The sequence below is a fragment of the Aulonocara stuartgranti genome (assembly GCF_965226115.1).
Source record: "Aulonocara stuartgranti genome assembly, chromosome: 2".
NCBI lineage: Eukaryota > Metazoa > Chordata > Actinopteri > Cichliformes > Cichlidae > Aulonocara > Aulonocara stuartgranti.
The window spans coordinates 24,151,803-24,174,869 of NC_138940.1; the positions used below are offsets into that span (position 1 = coordinate 24,151,803).

Consider the following 23,067-nt stretch of genomic DNA (forward strand, 5'->3'; position numbering starts at 1 on the left):
ATGACGCCTCTGTATCAAAGCCTGCACGACTGTTGACTCTGTTGTCTGGGCTGAAATGATAGAGGGCTGATAGAACTGCAGAGCACAGATTTCCAAGCAGACAGGCCCGCACACAGAAACATCCTGCAATCAGGTCAGTCATCTAACAGCACAATGTTGGAGCCCAGAGAGGGAAAAGACAGCAATGTGAGCGCGCGTCTGTGCGCAGAATAGCAAAGAAATAAAAGTAACAATGTGGAAAAACAACAGCGGCATCTGGCCCAGACAGTCACACACACAGCAGTCCTCTGATTAATACAGAATACAGACACAGAGCAGCAGCCCACAGATACCTATAGTACACGCTGTGTATGTTGCAGAGCGAGATTGAGCAGGCGAAAGAAGAATAGATGGAAAAAACCGCATGGGGGCCTTTAAAGAGAGGGGGTGAGCGAGGGGAGCTTTACCTCGCTGCTGACTGAAACCCAGCTCAACACAACTCAGCAGAGTGGTTAAACAGCATACACAGACAGCACAGCTACTACTGCGTCATGAATTATAGAAATAATTTATGTGTGCGAGGCTGTCTGGTTGGGAGGGAAAAAAAGAAGCTATTGGGCTGTTTTAGTATTTAACACAGCAGATATAGCATTTATAAGCCATAAAAGATAAGGCTGACATTCTTCTTGTTTGCAACAAGAGATGTGGCAGTCTGTCCTTCAAAACTTTCTGACTTTCCTGCAACGAGTGGTGCATTCAGCCTCAAGCCAGCTAAGCTATAAATATTCACAAATGCATTAAAAATACTAAAGTCACTTCTGTTGATTCATTTTACGCAATTGGCATGCTAATTAGGATGCTGCTTTAGAGAAATACCTCCACAATGGTATAAAAAAATGGTGGAAGCGATTTAAAATAAACTCCAGCGTCCCCCTCATCAAAATGAAGGAGCACCGGAGCTCTGTGGCAGAAAGAAACGAGTAGGCTTTGGCTGCACAAACAGCACTTGTTAGGATCTATTTATTGTTGAATTTGTTATGTTCACGAGGTCTGTTGCTAGGGGAAAAACAATGCAGAACATTAGCAGCCTTAACCTTTAAGTTTCTTTTTTTTTCAAACATGTAAAGTGCCTGCTTCTTCAGGCAAAGATGTGTGGGAGGGGTGCGTGTGTGTTGCAGTTCATACCTCTCCCTCCAGAGGGCAGTGTGGCCACATCGCTGTTGACAGGCAGACCAGCTCCCAGTCCGTTGTTCAACACGGGGCCGTCGGATGGCTTCAGCTGCCACGTCAAACCCAGCAAGTTGATTGCTGCACACAGAAAGATGAAGAGTGAGGATATAGGGGAGGAAAAGGAGGATGGAAATAAATAAATAAATAAATGAATGAATGAATGAATAAAAAGCCCAAGATGAAGACTCATCAAGGCGAAGAAATATGAGGCCAGCCCTCTTAAATCTGATCTGTCATTTAGACAGCAAATCCCGTAGCATCAATAGAATCAGCCACCTCTATACTTAAGTCATGAATCAAGCGCACGGTCATCAGAGTGGCGGGTTTAGTTAACAGGCACACAAACAGAGGTAAAATCTTACAAATCAGGCAATTAAACCACCTTCCCAAAAAATCCTTCTCTGTTTTGCTTTCTTAACCCCCGAACTCTCGCAGCCATCTTTCACGGGGAAAGCATCTTCAGCTTTTATTTGGAAGCCTTTACACCGTCTCACAGAGAGCAAGTGACAGATTGCTCTCTGAAGAGAATGCTCCATGGCTCTCCTTTCGCTTCTCCTCTTCTTTTGTCCTCTGTTGTGTTATTGTGTGCTGGTGGTATAAGGCTGCTCGAGTGTGTTCGCTCTTCACTTTGTCAGCTCTTTACTCTCCCCACGTCTCTTCCCTCCTTAGCCTGCTGCCAAGCGTCTCCTCTTCCTCCTCCTCCCCATCCAACTCCCCCTCCTCCCCCCAAAAAAAACTGAAAGAAAAAAAGGAAACAGAAAGACCGTACTGCAAAAGTTCAGCGATTTATTTGGTGACAGGTATGTTTTCTGTTTGTTGTAAATGATTTGTTTTGATCTCTTTAATGCCTTCAAAGAATCTTTGTAGTGGGGAGAAAAAAACGGAGACGAATCGCCTGCTCGCGTCTGAATATCGAAGATAACGTTAATGTTAACGGCGGAATGCACCAGCATTTTCCCGCGTATACGTGAATACTGTGATGTGAGCTTTGATGATACACGCAGCACGAATCTGTGATCGAGTCCAATGCATTACGTAGGCGCTATCGCACGCTTCTCAGCGTCGGCCTTATCCCCACCGCAGAAGCCTCACAACACCTGAATCTGAAGCCCGGGAATCAATTTCCTTCTTGTCAAATTCTATCTGTGCTTGCCGAGCGTTTGCACACACAGGGGTGTAAAAGTTACAGAGGGAAGGGGATGCGCCTTTAGGATTCGCTGCCGGGGCAGACTCATTCTCACCCCCTAAAGTGTCCCGTCGCTCTTTTTCTCTCACCCTGCTTCTTTGTTTCTTCCTTTTTATGCTTCTGCTATTCCCCTCTTTCCTCCCTCCCTCGCTCCTGGTCGAAAGAAAGCGCTGACACCTTTGGCTGCTGCCCGGCCTCCACTGTCAGCTCTTTTTTATTTTTCATGTGTGAGGGTGGTGGTGGGGGCGTGGGGGTATAGAAAACAAGAGATGGATTGGGAGAAGCAAAAAGAGTGCTCCCACCCCTTTCTCTTTCCCCTGCTACACCAACTCTTGCCCTCTCCTCTTTCATTGGGCTGACCTTCATTTCTCTCCTACTTTTCCTTTTAATTCCTCTTTTTTCTTCTTTCGTTTCGTCTTATCTCTGCCTGTCCCTTCTTGTAGATAATGCAGACATGCATCCACACACACACGCACACACACACACACACACACACACAGGTGCGCGCAAAGATGGTATCAGAGGGAGCAGTCGATTGAAAGCTTGCCTATTGAACCATCTGGAGACAGTAAGCAATTGTGAGTCTATTGTGACGGCACTCTCAATCTAGGTCATCCCCAAGAACACACATAGCAGACAGCCCTATAGTTAGCTTACTGTGTGTGTCTCATCATTGTGTCGGTGAGGGTTGGTGCACACTTTTCTCAAATTTGTTTTTCCTGTCTTGTTTTTTTCCCCCTTCTTCATCTTCTTCTTCTGTGGGTGGTTGTGGAAAGCTGACCAATAGATGGCACACTTACTCCTTAGCGACAGAAGCGCAAAAGCCAACAATTTGTCAACAGGATTCTTTTGCAGCAAGACACAGAGCAGGAGAGACGTGCAAAAGAAAGAAAGAAAGAAAGACAAAGAGAGACACTTGTTATCATTCTCTTTACAAGTGCCATCCCTTATTTCAACAACACTTCTAAGTTTGTTAGGGTGTAATTTTAGCTGAAATGAAACTGCTGAAATTGATGTATTTAGCTTTGTGTTGCCATAATTTTAAGCATTTTCTTTTCTGATCATAATTGCCATAATTACTGTTTTCAAACTGGATTGGAAGGCTTTATTAAATACCATGCCAATAAAGCCTATCTGAATCAGATCCGACTGACAGACTTGGGAAGAACAAGAGCGATAGTCAGACTTGGGCTGTTTTTCTTTTTAATCTCCGTCTTCTCACTCATGTTCAATTTGACAGACACACACACACACTGCATATACGCACACATAGAAAAGATCACAGAGAAGCAGGTTTAACAAGCAAACGAGTCAGATTAAAAATAGATCAGTTGCTCCGTGAGGTTTTTATGTAATCTCGATGCATAATTCAGACAGGCAAAGTGCTTGCCAGTATCATCTGCAAAGAACAGCGTCTGAAGAAAACAAAACGTGATCATGTGATGACAAAAAAAAAAAAAAAAGGACGGAGGATGATGGACGGAGAAACAAGAGAGATGAAAAGGGAGAGGTGGTGGCCGGGCTCGGAGAGGGGGCAGCGGTCAGGAGCTCTTAGAGAAATTGTGCCAAACCTCAGCACGGAGGAGGAGAGGCATGGGGGGAACAGAGAGAATACTGGAGGACAGCGAGAACTGAGAGAATATTAAAGAACACATGAAATCCGCTGAGGAAATATAAAAAAGAGGAGCAGAGAAACAGGCTACACATGATGTTGCAGAAAAAAAGGGAGGAAAAGATGAATAAAGGCCCCCACGGATAAAGTGAGGAAGGGGGAAGAAGATGGCAAGTGAGGAGAAGAAAAGATTTAAGGGATAAGTGGCCCCGTATTCATTGACTGGTTGGGTAAAAAAAAAAAAGGATGGTGGTGATTCATCCTTTGACAGTAAGTGGTTCACAACACGGGCAATCAGGCAGAAATACAACGCACATGCGCATGTTTTGGGAAATATTTATATATCTCAGAGTTAAAGGGTGTAAATGGATTTCTGGATGAGAGAAGGAAAGAGAAGGAAAATAAAGAGCGAGGCAGAGATGGAGAAAGGTGACTTTGCAGCGAGTGTCCCCTGACTGGAAAATATTGTATCATCATCATTCTGTTCTCTGGAACATGTTCCAAATGTTCAAATCCTCTCCCCACCCCTCTTTCTCTCTCTATGCTCTTATGTCTCTCACCCTTTTCTGTCTCAACTCAACCTTATCATTGCCTGCTTAAAAGCCAGTGTATCCCCGCTGAACCATTTGCGATGCTCCTAATTGCTCAGAAGCCGGAGAACGGCCTCTCGCATGTTGTCGCATGTTGTCGCATGTTGTCGCATGTTGTCGCATGCAATCGCACGCAATCGCATGCAACGCAACCAAAATTGCACAAAGAACACAAGCCCTGGTCGGTGGCAACACTTTTTTTTCTCCCCCCATTTCGCCTTCTCCCCTGGCCATCCCGATAAATGCATATTAACCGTTTTAATTCACCACTAAATTAACAACTCTGACCTTAATTAGGGCAGTAATTGTAGACCACCTCCCCCCCAACTCACCCCACCATCCTTAGTCTGCCTTTTAATTGGTTTAGGAGCCTTTCTACCCCCCTCTGCTTTCCCCACCTTGCACACTCCTAAAACATACATGCAAAAAAAGGAGCCACCTGAGAAAAAAAAGAGGCGTCTGTACCTCTGCGGCACAGAGGTGCAGTGCTGCTAATATTGAAGAGACTGAGGAAAAGAGCAGCATGCCGCCTCAGGTTCTCAATATTCAGGCCATTTGGGACGTTTTCTCAGAATTTACCACACAGTATCCACTTATGTAATCTATAAATAAAGCAGCCTTCTCTCTTGGCTAAGTTTTGAAGGCGCTGCTTGCTGAGATCATTTAGAGCCTCAGACAGAGGAACGGGGGCGGCGGTTGGCTGCTGCCCTTGGGGGTCATATACACTGAGAGACACAATTTGTCTGCTTCTGAGTGTGTATATGCGTATGCATGCTGAAAATTGCATGGTATTAACAACAAGCGCGCATGCACGCTGCAACCCCCGACGGGACCTTCTCACCCAGCTGATGCAACTGAACTGTAATTGACTGCAACACAAAAGGTTATGCGAGTTGCTGGCAGCTCCTACCTGCACGGCTGTGTCTAGCCGAGAGAAACGGCAACTCACTCAATCACACAGCTGAAAATGGTTTCTTTATTGGCACCGAAATATTGAGACGGCCCGGCGCAGACGTAGCCGCCCGGCGCGCGTGTGGGTGCGCGTGCACGTGTGTGATTGGTTAAATGAAAAGAGATGTGAATCTGAGTGATGTCCTCCTTTCTGAATCCTCATTTCCTCTTCAGATATCTCTACCCTGACCCCCCCGCCGCTTTACTCCCCCCAGCAACATCAACCCACTCTGCCTCGTCTCATCCCTCCCTTCCTACCTCGCTCCTTTCCCTCTCATCGATCTGTATTAGAAACAGGATATGAGGAACTATGCTATCTTATCACAGATCAGAGAGTGGGAGAGAATGAGTGAGGACGAAAGACAGAGAAAAGAGTTCGCTGTGGAGGCCAAGAGACGGAGAAACCGAAAGAAAATGAGAGACGGAGCGAGAGGCTAAAAAAAAGGGAGGACAGCAATTTCTTTTCGCTTTGCCTTCATCCATCTCCTGTTTCCAACACAGTACCAGTGAAGCACCATAGGCCTAATTGGACTAACGATTGAGGCCCCGATAAGACCCGCACTAATGAATAAATGAATGAGGAAATAAATGAATGAAATGAGCTCGTGCACACTAATGCACGAGATGGTATGAACATCGCTCAGCAGTGACATCAGTGAGGATGCAAATCCTCAGTTCATGCACACATGGGTATTATTTCCTTTAAAGCATGTACCGAAGCTCAAGTCAAAGGAAGAACATCGATGTCACCACTTAAACAGCTCCTGCTCCCTGCTTTGCATTACCTTTACCAGTGCATTGACCCATGTATCCCTCTGGTGCAGATGGTATAGCACCTTGTGCCTGGTCCTGGCCATGCCCTGCCCATTTTCTGGACTGGCAACGTGTGGTAAGATCCTAACCTTTATCAGTCCGACAGGCCCTGCTGCTGCGGACACACACTCCACGTCTGATCCTTATGCCCAGGTTCCTGCATTCACCATATGCCCAATTGCATCTTCACCTCCGCACACACACACATTAAATGCACACACGGACGCCTACGCTGGCATGAGTGACACATCCTGACCTCTAGCTGTTCCACCTCAGATCAGCAGAAGGGAAGCCACATGCAATGTGAGAGGGGACTTTGGGGTCAAGGAGGTGCGTTTGGAAAGCAGCCACATTGCGAGACCTGCATGGCCAACACAACTATTCACTTGACTGTCTTGACTTGCTTTTATACTTACTCATAAAAGAAGCAGTCTTATTCAAATAAATACAAACTTTGGCATATAACTACTTGGGAAAACAAGCATGCACTATAGAAGTTGTTCTTGCGTAAAGGACGATCAAGTTAGGAAAAAATTGCTCCTTTTGTTGTATGCTTTTACGATCTTTGCTTATTTTTAATATGACATAATGAATACTTTTTAAAACATCAATCATTTAGCCTGTTAAGAGTAGACTTTTGTATATCATGTATATCAAAAAGTGTAATTAGGTACTTTTTTTGAATCTTTTTTTCTTTCTCAGAAGAGTAGCACAGTAGTACCTCCCATCCACACAAGGCTGGGAGCTTAAAATTAATATAAAGGCTCTAAAGATGATTGATAAGGAAAGGGACGAAGAACTAATGTTGTATTTCTAGTCCAGAAACTGTTCAATTGGCAGAACAGTAAAATCATTAACATGTGATTATGTAAGGGAGCAGGGATATGAATGCACTGTAGTGAGACACTTGTAATCGGGAAGAATGGGCAGTAAGCGATTGTGATCACTCTGGAACAGGAAGACAGCGGTGATGGATGGAAAGTGGTCGGCTCGGAGGCATGAAGGTCACGCTCGATGACAGTGCCACTGTGTGTGTGTGTGTGTGTGTGTGGAGTGTGGTTCTGTTGAATCAACAGACAGGGGAGCTGAGAGTAAGACTAAAAATACATCGTGTGTGTGCGCGCGCCTGTGCGTGCGTATGTGCGCCCTTACTCATTAGTGGTGACAATACCATGTGGATTATGCCACGTCGCCTGACAAATTCCGCAGATGCACACGCGCACACATCGGCGCCAAACACCCCTGCAAAGGTGACACAAGCGCCCGCTAGCAAGTTTACTCATTGCAGTCAAGGGCACACCTGTGCATGTGTGTATGAAAACAGTCCACCTGGGCGCAAGCAGTTTGACACGACCTCGATTTCTCATCCATCAAGCCAGGCTCTCCTCTCATTCCTCACTACAGCGCATTTCTATCTGTTTTACCCCCCTTGCTGGATGTTTTTGCTCTCAGAGGTTTACATCCCTGTTCTCTTTTTTTAATCCTCTCTAACTTCTCTTTTTCGTCACCCCTTGTCCTTCACAGCCTCTCTCTGTCCTCTGTCACACTCCCTCTGTTCTCTGCTCGCTGTGATCAATTAGGAGACATTAGTCCCGCAGATATTCCAGGTGACAGAGCCCTCAGGAGGCCACGCTCTCCTTCATCTCTCCCCCTTCTGCCTCCCTTCAGTTTCTTCTCTCCACACCTGGCTGTCTTGTCACTCCTCCTCCTCATCTCCTCTACTTTCCTCAGCAGCGCAAACAACCTCACCCGCGCCCCCCCATCAACCAATCTCACACCTTACAGTGCTGACAGTGACATATCAGCCCTCCTCTCCTCTGTCTCTCCACTGATCTATCCCTCCTTTTTCTTTCCCCTTTATGTTCCCCTCTGCCCCCTGTGCACCAACTCCATTCCACCCCGTTCCTTTTTTTTCTTCTTCTCTCACCCCTCTCTATCTCGTTCTCTCCAGGTTGCCATTCACAATGATGGACCTGTCTTCTCTCCTGTATGCCAACCGCTCACCTGTATCCTAGCAACCACCTCTCCTTTGGCTCAGGTGCTCCATGCGGAGCAAGCAAACAAGACGCCGGGGGAATGAAGAACAAGCACTCTCGTTTATCCTCCTCCCTCCATCCGTTCAGTCATTCCTTCACACATAAAGAGGAGGCCATACTCCGCTGGAGTTTGAAGAGGGAAAAAAAAACGCTTTCTGTCCTCCCTTACAAATAAACTCCCTCGAACTCACACAGACACAAATAATGACTCGCAGCTCCAAACGCTTTTTTCATGCTACGTGTGTATGTTTATCTCATCCCCAAGGCTTCATTCTAACAGTAGGACACAGTAAATAAGCTTCACAGAGATACAGCGAGTCAGCTGTGCTCCTGAAACATGCAAAGTCATGTTTTTTCTGAAGATGTCGTCCTCAATTGGCACACACATGTGCGCTCCTGAGTTTCTGGAAGATTGTCAAGCAATTTTTTTTCTTCTTAATATTCATGTGAAGTCTGAATAAAGAAAAAAGAAGGAAAGGCAAATCATTTGAAAGCCAGCACACTCTCAGACACACACGGAGAAGTTAGGAGTTCTCACACACACACACGCCAACCAGCACAAAAAATGAAAAGTGCTGTTCAGGCACATGTGTCTTGGTGTAATTTATGAGTGGGCTCCTGGGCGGACGCCTCAGAGGGGTCCTCTTCACGCTGCATGGCTCTGGGTGCTCTGCACAATCCCCACAGTGAGCGCTGGGCCCCACGCACACATAACACACAAACAAGGTAGTACAAAATCCCCCTTATGAGTAGTGAACTCGCTGCACGATTAACGCTACAAAAAGCATGGTAAACACAAGGGTTTCAGGCTTGGCAGCACTGCTACAGCTTTGTTCAGCGTAGAAAAAACACCGGAGCAAAAACATTTCCTTACAACAGCTGAAAAGGGGCCACAGTTAGCAATAGTAATAATAACAATAAAGTATCATTTCAGCTTTGTTTCAGCTCACTGAATTATAGCCAGTTGGACAATTAAGTTTGGTGGTGAAGCACACACACACACACACACACACACACACACACACACACACACACACACACACACACACACACACTATTTGGCATATAATAAAACTAAACTGAAAAATATACAGAAAGTGGGGCTTAGAGGGAAAAATATTACACTCTATTTCCCCTTAATCATGCAATTCCATTAAAAATGCAATATTATACAGTATACTGACAGGGTATCTGGATAGCTTGCTCTTTTGTGCTGTAAATACACCAATAATAAAAAAGAAAAATCTTTTATAATATAGCTTACAATCTAAAAGTACCTATTATTAAGACAGGTTAGAAAGCTTTATGTGTCTGCAGGTACCCAAAAATTACTGATGGAGTGGTATGAAAAAAAGAAAGGTAGAAGCAAAAATTATTCTTTAAAACAAATGTGTTTTGATTTATGTCCCCAATTAGATGTTCATTTAACAATTATATGTTCTGAAGAAAACAAATATTTGTGTCATTAAAGCCCCAGGTGAGCTCTGCGCTTCGAGTAAAAGATGAATAACGGGAGGTCTTTGGTCCTTTCTGCGCTCCAGTGCCCTTGAGTACATATATGGAGAGGATTTCGGGGGGGTTAGGGGGTATGAGGGCAGCGGTTGCCGTCCTTCGTCCTTCTCCCGGCTTTTGTTTTGTGGCTCCATATGTGGCTGTCTACTGCAGTGTGACCGTGTAAAGCTCAGGAGAGAATGGATCTTACTGTGTGCCCTCGGCAAGAGGCCTTGATCTGCTCTGGAGGACACACTATTGTCAAGGGCACTCCACGGGGGTTACACAAATCACACAAATACTGACACATGCACAGATTGGAGTGCACATGCATGAAATTCGGTAGGCCAGGATGCATACGACACACATATGGGTGCATATATCACAAACTCACTATGGACGGTTAGATCGATGTGGTCACGTTTGGATAAATATATTTATAAATAAAGAAAAAAATGATCTTAATAATATATGTAGAGAGAGAGGGTTGTTATTTCTGCTGATGCCACTCTTCCCCCCATCTGTTGACTCTGGTCTCTTGGGTAAGAGGCCAATCAGGGGCTCAGTGGCACATCTGCCTTCTTGCACACACACTAACATAGTGAAGTAGACAAACACACAAACATGCACATTCATACATAATTACATTTCCTCATTTTCTGTTCCTCCTCCTTCTATTGTCTTCCTCTCTCCCTCAAACACACACACACACACACACACACACACACACACACACACGCACACAGATGCATAGGTCTGCATTCTTTTGTCCAGTGAATGAGGTCAAGAAGGAATAAAATCCACACCCACACACACACTCCCACACACACTCTAAGCAATGTTTTGTATTTTTTTCCTCCCTTCTCTTCACACAGATTCGCCGGTAGACAGCCCATCAGAATCTCTTCCTGATGTGCTGGGTAAGTGCTCTCCTCTGAGTATCTGCCATTCCTTAAAGTATGACTATTGCACGTTGGCTTCAGATCAGTGAAAAACATCCACTTTCCTGCTGGGTCTGTTAGGATTCCTACCTTGACTGATACCTGCTTGCAGAAACAGCCGCAGTATGCTGCGGTTTGTGTATCTTTCTGCCCCTCTAACTGCCTGTGCACTGATGCTGACTGGAGGCCGAGGCTCCAGCTGGGGTTGATTTTGACAGTGCAGCAGTCGACTGAAGTGACAAAGCTCACACCTTCTGAATCTGCTTTGTGTTTTACAGGCAGGGGCTACTAACTTGACACTTTGTCGTGGAGGTGTGGGAGGTTTATGCATTTTAGGTCAATGCGACACAGTGTGTCGACTGAGCTTGTATTTGTTCAGGGGTGTATATATAGACAAAAAATAAAATAAAATCTGGTTAACCCTTTTCATAAAAATGCTTTCACTTACCAATGAAGTAAGACAGCAGGATGGCCAGCAAGGCAGCGGCTGCGATGGCTGTCACCGCGGCACATTTCCAGCTGCAGTACTTGGACGGCTTCTTTAGTTTGAAGGCTGAGCGGGAGAAGGTGTTTCTGGGTAGCAGGCGAGGCGGTGGAGAATACACTGTTCCCGAGGTCAGGGGGTATCCGGGGGAGGAGCTACTGAAGAGAGGGGTGGTCCCTGACGACGTCTTGAACAAAAAATGCCTGAAGATGAGAAAAAGGGGTGAAAAAAAGAAAAGTCAGCACACACAGAAAGACGCTTTATAAAGTAAGTGGTTAAAACAAGCTCTGCTTGAGTGCAAACACACCAAACTATAACCTAATCACCGTCTGGATGACAGGGCATATGTGCAAGCTTCTGTCCAATTTACTTTCCGATGAACCCTTCCTGCCATATGGGTTTTAACATCCTTGAACTGATTGTGTCTCCAATTCAGTGCTGTTCCAGTCAGAGGTCTCTTTTTAACCTCCACCTGCTCTGCCCGGTTTTTTTCCTTCTTCTGTGGCTTCGCTTCTCCTCTGTTCACCCCACTTATAATTTGCCTTGTTTCTGCCCTTAATGGCTGGAGAGGATCACTGCCATCCCCCTTTTGCTGTCCTCATTGTCCAGGTAGGGTCAGAGCTCAGAGAGAGGATAAAAGGGGGATTTGAACCATCATCCCTTTGCTCATATTACCCATTATCCTCTGCTATCACTGCACCTGCTCACCCGCTCACTCTTTCGCTGCTCCCCCTACCCCAGCTGCTTTTCCTATTTCTTGTCTTATCTTTTCTTTTCCACTACCACTCCAATATTCCTCTTCTTTCTCCCCCTTTTTTATTCCTATAATCATGTCTTCCCTCGTTCCCCTCCTACAAAAAAATGTCCCTTTCTTCTTTCGGATTTTCTTTTGTTATCTGACCTTGAAAGAACACTTTCGCCATAGCAAGGAGAAAGACTGCACTTGAAGACTCTTTTAAAGGACACAAGAAGAAGAACTTCAGTGAAACCTTTGTGACATCTTTTGTGGCACGCATGCACACACACAGCCCCTACGCAGACCTCAGGTGGTATGACAGAACAAAGCCCTCAGGTGAGGTGAGTGTGATCTATCAGAGGAGAGAAGGTCACTCCACTGCCTCAGAGATGACTGAACAGAAAAATAAAGTCTTTTTGTGCCAGCTTTTTGTGGAACTTGCTTGTTTGTGTGTTTGCTACTGTGTTTGTGTGCACATATGAAGATGCTCTCTGAATGCTCTCCTACTTTTATCTTGTGAATAATGAACCTTGGCCACACAGACATTTCTGCAAAGAGAGGAAACAATTTTTGGCCGTCACTTCATCTAAATGCAGTGTGAGGCCTAGAGTCTGGGTTTTCAGCATTCTGTCATGATTAATGGATAATTTTGGATTATTACAAATGCTAAACTATTTCCATAACTTCTCTGTTAGGATAACATTATCCTCACAAAAAATAATTACTCTGACAGGCCAAAAAAGTGGCGAGACAATAGGATGGGGAGTAAACAAGCCAACAGTTTAGGATTTGGGTAATTATTTTACAATTTGTATGTTTTTCTCTTCCTAAATGTTTGGCAAAGCCAGGGGTTTGTTTAAAATCTGACTTCTAATTTTATCTCCTGCCTAATCAGGCCAGATTCACAGGACTAAGCAGTGACTTGGTGGAATGCATTATGAAGAGGTGGAACTAATTACTACCAAATTACTACTAAGTCTTTATAAATCATGAAAAAACCCCAAACCAACCAGTCTTGAACCCCTAATTTCTGGATGTTTTACTAGTAAAATAGGAAACAGATGCAAATATAAATTAAAACAGAGCATATAAGGCAAAAACAGAGTTTGCGCATATCTAACAAGCTTGAAGATCTGTATATGACCACCTTTATTCTTCATCACAGCATGAACTCTCTTAGACAACCTTTCTTGACATTTCTTTAAGAAGTTTTCAGGAATAGTTCCCCGGGCTTCTTGAAGGACATTCAAAGCTCTTCTTTAGATGTTGGCTGCCTTTTGTGCCTTTTCTCTGTCAAGATGATCCCACGCTGCTGTAATAATGTTGAAATAATTTTTAAAAGAAGAATATCTGAGTGTATATAAGATGCCCATGAGAAAATTACCCGATGACCCACTTGATTTATCAGCTCAGAAAACATTTTCTGGTGACTTTATGGTCTCATTCACTGGTTTTAAGTCTTCGTCAATACAGCAAAATAAATAAATAAAGGGTAGCTTTAGCTAAGATCGGTGCTACTGTATGCATACAGTATCCTTGGTTTTCACCTGTTTTTTTCGCTAACCATTACCAGTATTTCTTCTTCAGTCACCTTTCTCACTCACTATGTGTTAATAGACCTCTCAGCACTGAGTCATACTTGTTATTAATCTCTGTCTCTCTTCCACAGCATGTCTTTATCCTGTCTTCCTTCTCTCACCCCAACCGGTCACAGCAGATGGTCCCGCCCCTCCCTGAGCCTGGTTCTGCCGGAGGTTTCTTCCTGTTAAAAGGGAGTTTTTCCTTCACAATGTCACCAAAGTGATGATTTTTATATGATTTTTTTTTTTTCTCTGTATGTATTATTGTAGGGTCTACCTTACAATGTAAAGTGCCTTGAGGTGACTGTCGTTGTGATTTGGCACTGTATAAATAAAGTTGAATTGAATTGATCCCAGTTAATATAATGGTGAATAATGGATAAACCAAAAGCTCTACCCTGTAGTTTAAATATGGTCACATGGGGTTTCAAAAGTCCAAGATAATGATGGCTAAAATGCCAAAAGTAGTCCACAAATCAGTGGGCAACATCATGACCGTCTATCTTTCATATGCGGTCGAACAAAACACGAAAAACTGAGAAGGTTGCCGGGTTTCTCTTTGACAAGCTGGAGTAAAGCAGATTCCAAGTCCCCAGCCTCGTGCTTTCTCTCTACCTCCACACCATGACAAATGACTCATTCCTGCACAGATGTGTGTCTGAGTTGTCCTCTTTCTTCTGCAGCCTGCTCTCTCTTCTTTTCAGACTAGTCTAATGGGACCAGTAATAACCCACCACTGTTACTGGACTGGATGATCTGTTTAAAAAGGTGTTTCACTGCACTTTGTGGTCTTCTATCCTTTTGATCGCTGCTGTTTCATAACAGCATGTCCGCTCATCTGAAAACAGTTGGCAAAACCAGGTGACGTGCTCAGAGCATGAAGATTTAGTTTGGGAGCGCTGTTCCACTCTCTATCAATTATTCAGCCAGTCTGTGCTTTGTCTCTCTCTTTCTCTCTCATCATTTTAAGCCACTGATTGTTGGACTGCTATCTTGCTGGATTTTTTCCCTCTTCTATTGCTTCTCTCCCTGTTCCTCTCTTTTAGCTGTCAGGTATGGCCTGTGACTCCAGGAAAAAAAAAAATAGGCAAAAGAGAGAGAAAAAAGCTGAAGACAGATAGAGGCTGAAAGACCACGAGGCGATGACACCCAAAGAAAAAAAGAGGTTATTGTCTAAAAATACCACATTCTCACTCTCACCAAAATCAACACATTGTTATGCATTGCATAAACCTATATGCTCTGGCATGCATGCATATATGCTCAAACACACACGCGCGCCGTCCAAGGTCAAGCGGCTCATGTGCTCGTTTCAATTCATTTTCACAGCTGCTGACTCACTGTGATGGCAAGGCCAGCGGTAATTAATGGTGATACTGAAATAATGCACGTGTGAGCACAAGGAGAGGGTGAGCTGCTGAACTGTTTGTATTCTGTGTCACACGAAGCGTATGATTCGATGTGCTGGTATGTGTTTGAACTTAAGCAGTGAAATCATTTCATTCCCTGGCTTTGTTGTTTGTGTGCAGAAGCTCCGCTGTGAGCTTGGTGTGGGATGGGAATATGTCTATGGGCCATACTAATTACGAGTAGGAATGGAAAGTGTCTAATGTGCTCTGGGGAGGTAATTGACATTGATTTATGTTGCTGAGGACTATGGAGGGGTTCTATCATAGCAGGCAGCCGGCAATCACAACTCTGTATCATTAGGCTGGGGTGTGTGCGTGTGTACGCTTGTATTTGTGTTTGTGCTTTTGTGTGTGCCTATTGTAGGGTTTTTGACAGGGGTCCAGCGTGGAAATGTCACACATAATTAGAGAGAGCTGACAGAGATTCCCTTAACCACCGCTACCTCGCTGTCATGCATTCTGTCTTATATATGCAACACACATCCATACAGAACATTAGTCAAAACTGACTCACACACTGACACACATTTACCCGGGCTCACACACAGGCGCCCACCCACGCGCAGTAAAATATAAATTTATGTGGTTATTCTTTCATGAGATTGCCCCGTATGTGCTACCGAGTGTTTAATTTTCATCCTTGCGGAACAAACAGTGACACAAGAGGGGAAGGATAGACAATGGAGATAAAGGCTATAGATTAGAAGACAGAGAGAAGACGAGAAGATGTGTTTTCACTCCGTTCCATCCCCGCTCCCCATTGAGAGAAAAAGAGGACCTGGACAATTAACCACAGAACAGAGAGCATGCTGGGTAATTAGCAGGAAGTCAAAGCTCGCATTCCCCTTGAGCGAACAAACACACACAAGCTTTTTGCATGCCCGCACACACGCACGCTCTTCATATTCTCAGCTCTCACAAACATGCGGTTGCTTAGCATAGCACTTTCAGAGTCATCATCAGATGTAGAGAACAATTAACGGGGGTCTACACGGTATGGGGGTGACTGAAAAACAGTCAGATCTGAGAATGAAACAAAGAGCCCAGGGAGAGGAAGATGCTCAAGGACGGAGTCGTGAGTATTGCTACCTGCTACGATCGTAGGAAAAAATTGTGTGCAGATGGATACAGTAGACTGGGATTCATTTGCTTATTGTTGTGCAGATGAGGGGAAAATTCAGAGTTCTAATGTTCATAAAAAGCAAAATCCAGGCAGATTATGTATATATCTTAGATTTTTCTTTTTTCCTTGCAAACTAGGCGCTGTACTGGGATTTTATCCATTTTTTAATTCTGTTAAAGGAACATTTGAGAGATCCTTTTTAAATGCCAGTTAGGCATTGATTCATTGACTTTACATAAAACTGGACTTAGCCTCTAGCCTCTTAAAACTGCATTCTTTCTAATGGCCAGCAGGAGGTAACTTCTGTGGGTAAAATGGCACTACTAGTGTTGGGTGGAACGTGTTTGCAATTCATTATCATTGCATTACTGTAATCACATAAAATTTTTCAGCAATGCAGTAATGTAATGCATTGCTGTATAAAATTTGGCAATCACATTACAGTTGTTTCTTGCTTAGGATATGCTGAACGTTTCTGTTGATAAGCCCTGTTGTTTTTGCTGCTGTTAGCTGCTATTAGCTTCTGTTAGCCGCTATTAGCTTCTGTTGGCCAGCATTAGTGAAACTATCTTTGAAGTGGACTCGGACACTCAGTGATAAAAGTCATAAAACATCAAACTTGTTTATCAGATTAAAAGTGTGATTTTTAGGACACTTGAGCATAACATTAGCTGGTATAACGCTAGCTTATAACCAGCTGCTGCTGTTGTTTAGCAGACTTTTGTCTGGAGATGGTCGTTTGTCTAATCTGCTGACAATAAGTAACTGTGACAATATTGGAAATTAATGAGTATGTTATGCATATGTTCTTGTCATTGAGGTGAAGAGGAAGACCAACAAATATGTTGGGGGAATAACAAACTGGTGCATGCTCCTATGTATTTTAATGGATTATGTATGAGAATGTGTCATTTTGTTGGACGATGTAATTACACACTAATCAATGTATATTTAGAAGTACAACATTTTTGTTTTTGTTAAATAACATTAAAAAATTACTGAGTTTGTAGCTTTAATGTATGAATACGAGGTCATGTCATTAATAAACCTGATGTTACACAGCGGTGCCTGTTACAGTAGTGCCTACAATATATCATTTAGGAACAGATATACTGCCTCTCCTCCTTCTTCTTCACCGGTTGTTGTTCCAACAGGTAACATCTTTGTATCTGTCCCCACAGTAATGCATTTGAAAGTAACCGGTAGTAACGTCCACCCCTTCCTTTCCAGCTCCTTCCAGATAAATTGAGATGCCGCATCCCTCTCAGTGATCTTATTCCGCCACCCCCCAGGGTTGTGGCCCACAGAGGAGCGTGCCGGGGTGCAAGGGAATATCCCGAGATCACGGAGATTGAACCTGGCATGAGCCACCCATAGGGGCTCAGAGGGAGCGATTGGAAATCAGATGCTTTCACACAAATCGTGCGCACACACACACGAGCACACACATGCGGTCGCATTCACACAGAGAAATGTATTCTGTCTCTGTGTTTCTCATTCACACGCACACGCAGCGGCACCAGCCATCTATAGTCATTTATCTCACACGGGTAAATGTATCCATGTTCTGCGGGCCTCAATCTCCCTCTTCTGCCTTTCTATCTCTCACACACACTCCCCAAAACAATCTCCTTCAATCACCACCTCTCTTCATTTCTCTCCCTCTCTCTCCTTCTTTATCTCTCCCTCCTCTACCGTAAACCATTCCTTTCCACATTCCCCCGCCCTCTCACCTCCCACTCTCCTGACTTATATTTCTTTGCTATATAACCGCCCCCCCCCCTGCCCCCCTCGTCTGTTTCTATCTCTCTCTGTCTCTGCCAGTCATCCAAGCCCTGGGGTGTTCTTAGGTGATCAATCTTCATCCTCTCACCGCTGTCACACTGTCGGGTCAAGCCAAAACGCATGTGCACGCACACACGCACGCACGCACGCACGCACGCACGCACGCACGCAAACACACACACACACACACACACACACACACACACACACACACACACACACACACACACACAATGCATGATGAGTGGACAACAAATGCCAAGATTTACATATGATTACAGTGGGGAGCAGTCTGATTTTAAAAAAACAAAAAACAAACACATGCTTGGATGCAAATACACACACAAGCGTACACACATACACTCCCTCCCCTCACATGAACAGGTTGCTCATCATTTCCTATAGCTGCAGGTTATAATGAGATGGAGGACAGGCTCTGCCAGCACAGGGATGGTGTGACTCGCTGGCTCTGCCTGGCTGGCTCCGTCCCAATCACGAGCTCCAGCAACTCCAGCAGCTCAAGCCAGCACACCCAGCCTCCACCATAGCCTGGACTGGAGAGGAGGGCCCAATCTGGGCTGGAGGGTGGAGCTGGAATACTCTCTGTGCTGCTCTGGGCTCCATTCACAGCGACAGGCTCTGAGCCATGCCAAACCCCACCACCTGAACATGACCAAATACTGGCACTGTAGAGGCCTCAACAGTGTGGGCGTGTGTGTGTGAGACGCTTCAAATCTGCAAAGATAGCAGTCAGGATTTATAAAGTTATAAAGGATTTATAACTTTAAATAGATTTTATTTTCATCCTACATCACTGGATCAGAAATTGCAAGAAAAACAAATCGTCCTTCATCTCGAGTGATGTTGTGCCAGTCACGTCAACATAACAACGCAGGCCTAGAAGAAGAAACTGCCAGTTGAAACAGCTTCTTTTTAAAGGTGTACGTATTCTTGTTCCTACCCATCATGCATACAAGCACAATGTGTGAGCACAGGTTGAGCATAGACCTGAGATCAGTGGGGATGAATTAAACATAGCCAGGCCTCATAAATACTGCACAGGTCCAACGCTCTGGGGAGTTTATCCAGGCCCATCAGTGCTGGAAGCCTCAGCACCCAGCAGGAGAAACACAAGTACAGCTTGCAGAGTAAATGCTCGGAGACTGACCACGCGCATGCGAACAAGCATGCAGGCAGTCTCCCTCTCACTGCCATGCTTCATGAATAGTAATACCCTGCATGAATGCTCTGTTTTCCTGGTAAGTGTTCTTTGTGTACTGACCCCCCCCCCCTCCCCCACATGTGTAGAGTGTGTGAAAAGGTTTGTATTTCCTGCTTCTTCACTCCAGGTTGCATGCATAATACTCTTTTGTAAGGCGTCCTGTTTGGGGATGAGGTAGAGAAGGAAACTGAGCAGCACACTTTTATGAATCACAGCCTGGAGCCATTGGCTTTTCATTTAAAGGTTCATATACTGGTTTAGAAATAATGGAAATGTGTGAGATCGTGGTTGCTTTGGGAACTAAAACAGTGCAGATACAGTTAGGTCCATAATTCCTTGGACAAAGAGACACATTTTGTAGTTTTGCTTCTGTACGTCACCACAATGGGTTTTTAAAGCATACAATCAATAAGCGATTAAAGTGCAGACTTTCAATTTTAATTCTGGGGCTTTTACAAACATTTTGCATTAACTGCTTAGGAATGACAGTAATTTTTAAACACAGTCCCCCATTTTCAGAGGCTCAAACTGAGAAACTAACAATTTTAAATACAAGCATAGTTATTACTACTTGGATGGAAATCCTTTGCAGTCAGTGACTGCTTGAAGTTTAGAACTGTGGACGGCACATAAATGCTGTGTGTCCTCCACTGAGATGCTCTTGCAGCCACCTTCTGTTGCGTGGGTCTCTTTGAATTCAATTTCAATACTTATTAAGATCAAGAGAATTCTCTTTTTGGCTGAGAACAAACGACTGACTTTGCCATTGAAGACTTTTCCTGTATATGGGTCATTATCCATGTTACGGGTGTACCTGAGCTGTTTTCTGGCTCATCTGGTCTTCTTCTTCTTGAGTATAATCAGAGTTTTACACCTTATTTTTTTCTTAATCATGGAAATAATTCTGTGATTGTGCACTGTACTTGTGGTCTCCCAGGCCTTTTTGGTGCCAGATGTACCAAACTGTTGATTTGGCCACTCCTAAAGTTGTTCCTATCTCTTTGATAGGTTCATTTTGTTTTGTTCAACCTAATCATGGCAACCATATTTGCACTGATATCTGTTGATAGTGACAAAACTATAAAATGCAAATTCAACATTCAGCTATTATGTCTGTAAGAGAACAGGACTTGTCTGGTCATGATGATGTTTGTCACAAACACACAATTATTTCTGGGACTGAAAATGTCTCAAAGTTAATGCGAAACGTTGTAAAACCCTTGCTAGTGTGCACTTTGATCATATATTTGACTTAAAATCCATTGTGTTGGTATAAAAGAGGAAAAAATACAGAAATTGTATCTTTGTGCAACATATTATGGACCTAATTATGAACGTTTAAGAGACAATTAGCTGAACTTTATTATTCAGACAATTCATGCAGGTGCTCCACTCTCACAGTGCCTATGAACTGATATCCATATCTCAGGGTTCCATAACATTTATAACAAGAATGCTAAATATACAAACTCATCATGGCGGAGACAATCAGTGATTTGTTGAATTAAAAAATAAATTGGTGTTAGGTGGGTGTTAAATAACAAAAAATAACAAGGGACAAAGATCAAAGCAGCATTTTAAGAGCAAATACAGGGTCGGTTAATTCCAGTGCAATTGCAATAAGTGGTTTCACTTGTGAAGGCAGAGTAGTTTGTACAGCGCTCTGAGGTGGAGTTTGTAATGAAATTTCGCAGGCTTAGATCACGTTTTAAAACGTGGATTCTTTTTAGGCTTGGTGAACACAGCTTTGTAGACTGGAGTTAATGAATATTCTGACTGTGATAGGTTTGTGTTACAGCTGGAGAAGTGTCTACATTTTACTTTTCCACTTTTCGGTGTTAAAAGCTTTGCTGACCTTTAAAGGAATGGCGATGTCAAAGTGGACCTTTCATTTTAAAGCTGGGATGGGTAGATTTTTTTTGTTGTTGTTATTGGTCCAAAATATTTTAAAAAATACAAAAGTTTTTGATTTATTTATATGTAGATTTCAAGAAAAAGCAGCTGATGAATGGTTAAGTGGAATGTTGCTAATAATTTGCTAATAACCACTAAGCTGGAGCCTAAGCAAATTATTATTAATTAATTAATATTAATTGTCTCTGTTCTTACACAAGAACGCAAATATTTAAATAATAAATATTTACAGATTTTGGGGCTTATTATCGTCATTTTTTTTATCGATTTATAATTAACTCTGTTTTCCTGGGTCTTTTCCCCTGTGTTATGAATAAATCTTCCTTTTTTGGTACCAGTACTGGTTTTATTTTGTTGTATTTATCCGCAACACCTTAAAGGCTGGTTTGTGAAAATATTGTTGGACATAAACCGGTCCGTGGCGCAAAAAAGGTTGGGGACCGCTGCTCTATGTGACGCAAACACACACTACCCTACACATCCTCCGCTTCCTGTAAGCATGTCTCATTGCAGTCCTTTGCATGCTTTGCTTCCTTTCACTTCCGCTGATCCGTCACGTTATTGTGTCCCCAGAAACGCTTCTGTTGTGTTTTGTGAGATTTTGTTTTTTTATACTTCCAATGTGTCATTTTATATTTCCATTGTGTTTTTTTCTTAAGCTCCAGTGTGTTTGACCTCTCAGGGCTGCCGTATCATTAACATTAAAAGGCTCCCAAAAGCTTACCAGCAGTTGCCACGGCAAAAAAGCTTCGACAGCTTATTACTGGCTAGAGATAGCCAGTGTTATTAAGACACTCTGTTACCAGTTAGCTTGTCAGCCACAGCAGCTTACTAAATAGTCACTTCATCACTTAGGTTACAGCACCATTTATTTCAAGAGGACATAGTTTGAAAAGTGTCCATGGCCCATGAAGTCTAATATTTTTTTTGCTAGTCTGCCAAGACCTTCCATTGATTTGTTCCCAGTTCCCTAATTTCCTTCCTTTTTAAGTTCTTAAGTATTCTTTCATTTTTAGTGTAACACGTTTTGTGGTAGTCCTAGTGAGTGAATAGTTGTTATTTTACATCATGGCCAAATACACCACAGCTTCTTTCTTTCTCTTCTAACATTTCTGTCTGACACCGCCACACTGAGCTTACAGAAATGTTGCTGAATGGATCTGACCTTTCATTCCTCACTATTGATTACTCAAGGCTTATTCAACTGCTGTGCTTACTGTAAGTGGCTCCAGATATCAGCGTCAGGTAAACCCGTCAACAGAAAAACAATCCAAAACAAAACAGAAAATATATACTCTGACCTGGTCTCCAGCGGCACGTTACTGTTAAGCACCCAGCTGTCTTGTAACTGGACAGACTCAGGGGTGGTCGGACCATCTCCCGTCCCCGGAGCGGGTGCGTGAATGGGGTTTCGTCCGCCTCTCAGGGTGTTTCTGTTCAGGCTGTTGGCAGACTGGTGGGACAAAGTGTGGTGGTTGTGTGGAGGGGGCAGTGGAGGTCGTAGCGTGGTCTGACTCTGGTGGTTGGCAGCCCCTGGAAGAAAACAAGCACAGAGACGAATTTAAGAAAAACACTTCTGTGTGAAAATAGAGTCTCAGATCAAAGGGATCAAGGACTCGGTTCCAAAATGCTACAAACCCAAAAGTAGAACAGAAATGTTATTTGATATTTGGTGATTATTTCGCAGTATGTCAAAAGCAAAGCTCTTCAGCTTGCAAATAACTTCATTATCATTCCATTATGTACTACTTTTGCCTCTGCAATCATTTGGTTCGGAGTAGGTCTCATGTTTTCCAAACGGTCGATAACTTATTTGAGAAGGAAATTCCAGCTCAACAGATACGTGGAATTTGATAATCATCTTCTTACATTTTGATTCACGTTTTTCTCCATTTTGTCCATCTTCATTTTTATCCACTCCTCTCTCTCCTTGTCTCACTTTTACGTTTTCTCTCCAGTTTTCTTTTCCCCCCCAAGTAGCAAAA

General features: G+C 43.6%; 1 protein-coding gene across 15 annotated transcripts in view; it reads right to left on the bottom strand.

Annotated features, from left to right (window-relative positions):
- The window catches only part of tenm2a (teneurin transmembrane protein 2a), a 219,546-nt gene that overhangs the window by 33,150 nt on the left and 163,329 nt on the right, over positions 1-23,067 (bottom strand). For all 15 annotated transcript variants that reach the window (XM_082504195.1, XM_082504196.1, XM_082504190.1 and 12 more), the window contains 3 exons: positions 22,384-22,615; positions 11,278-11,516; positions 1,165-1,287 (listed from right to left, as the gene is read on the bottom strand). In XM_082504195.1, the coding sequence (XP_082360321.1) occupies positions 1,165-1,287; positions 11,278-11,516; positions 22,384-22,615 (594 nt within the window). The remainder of the gene's footprint in view (positions 1-1,164; positions 1,288-11,277; positions 11,517-22,383; positions 22,616-23,067) is intronic.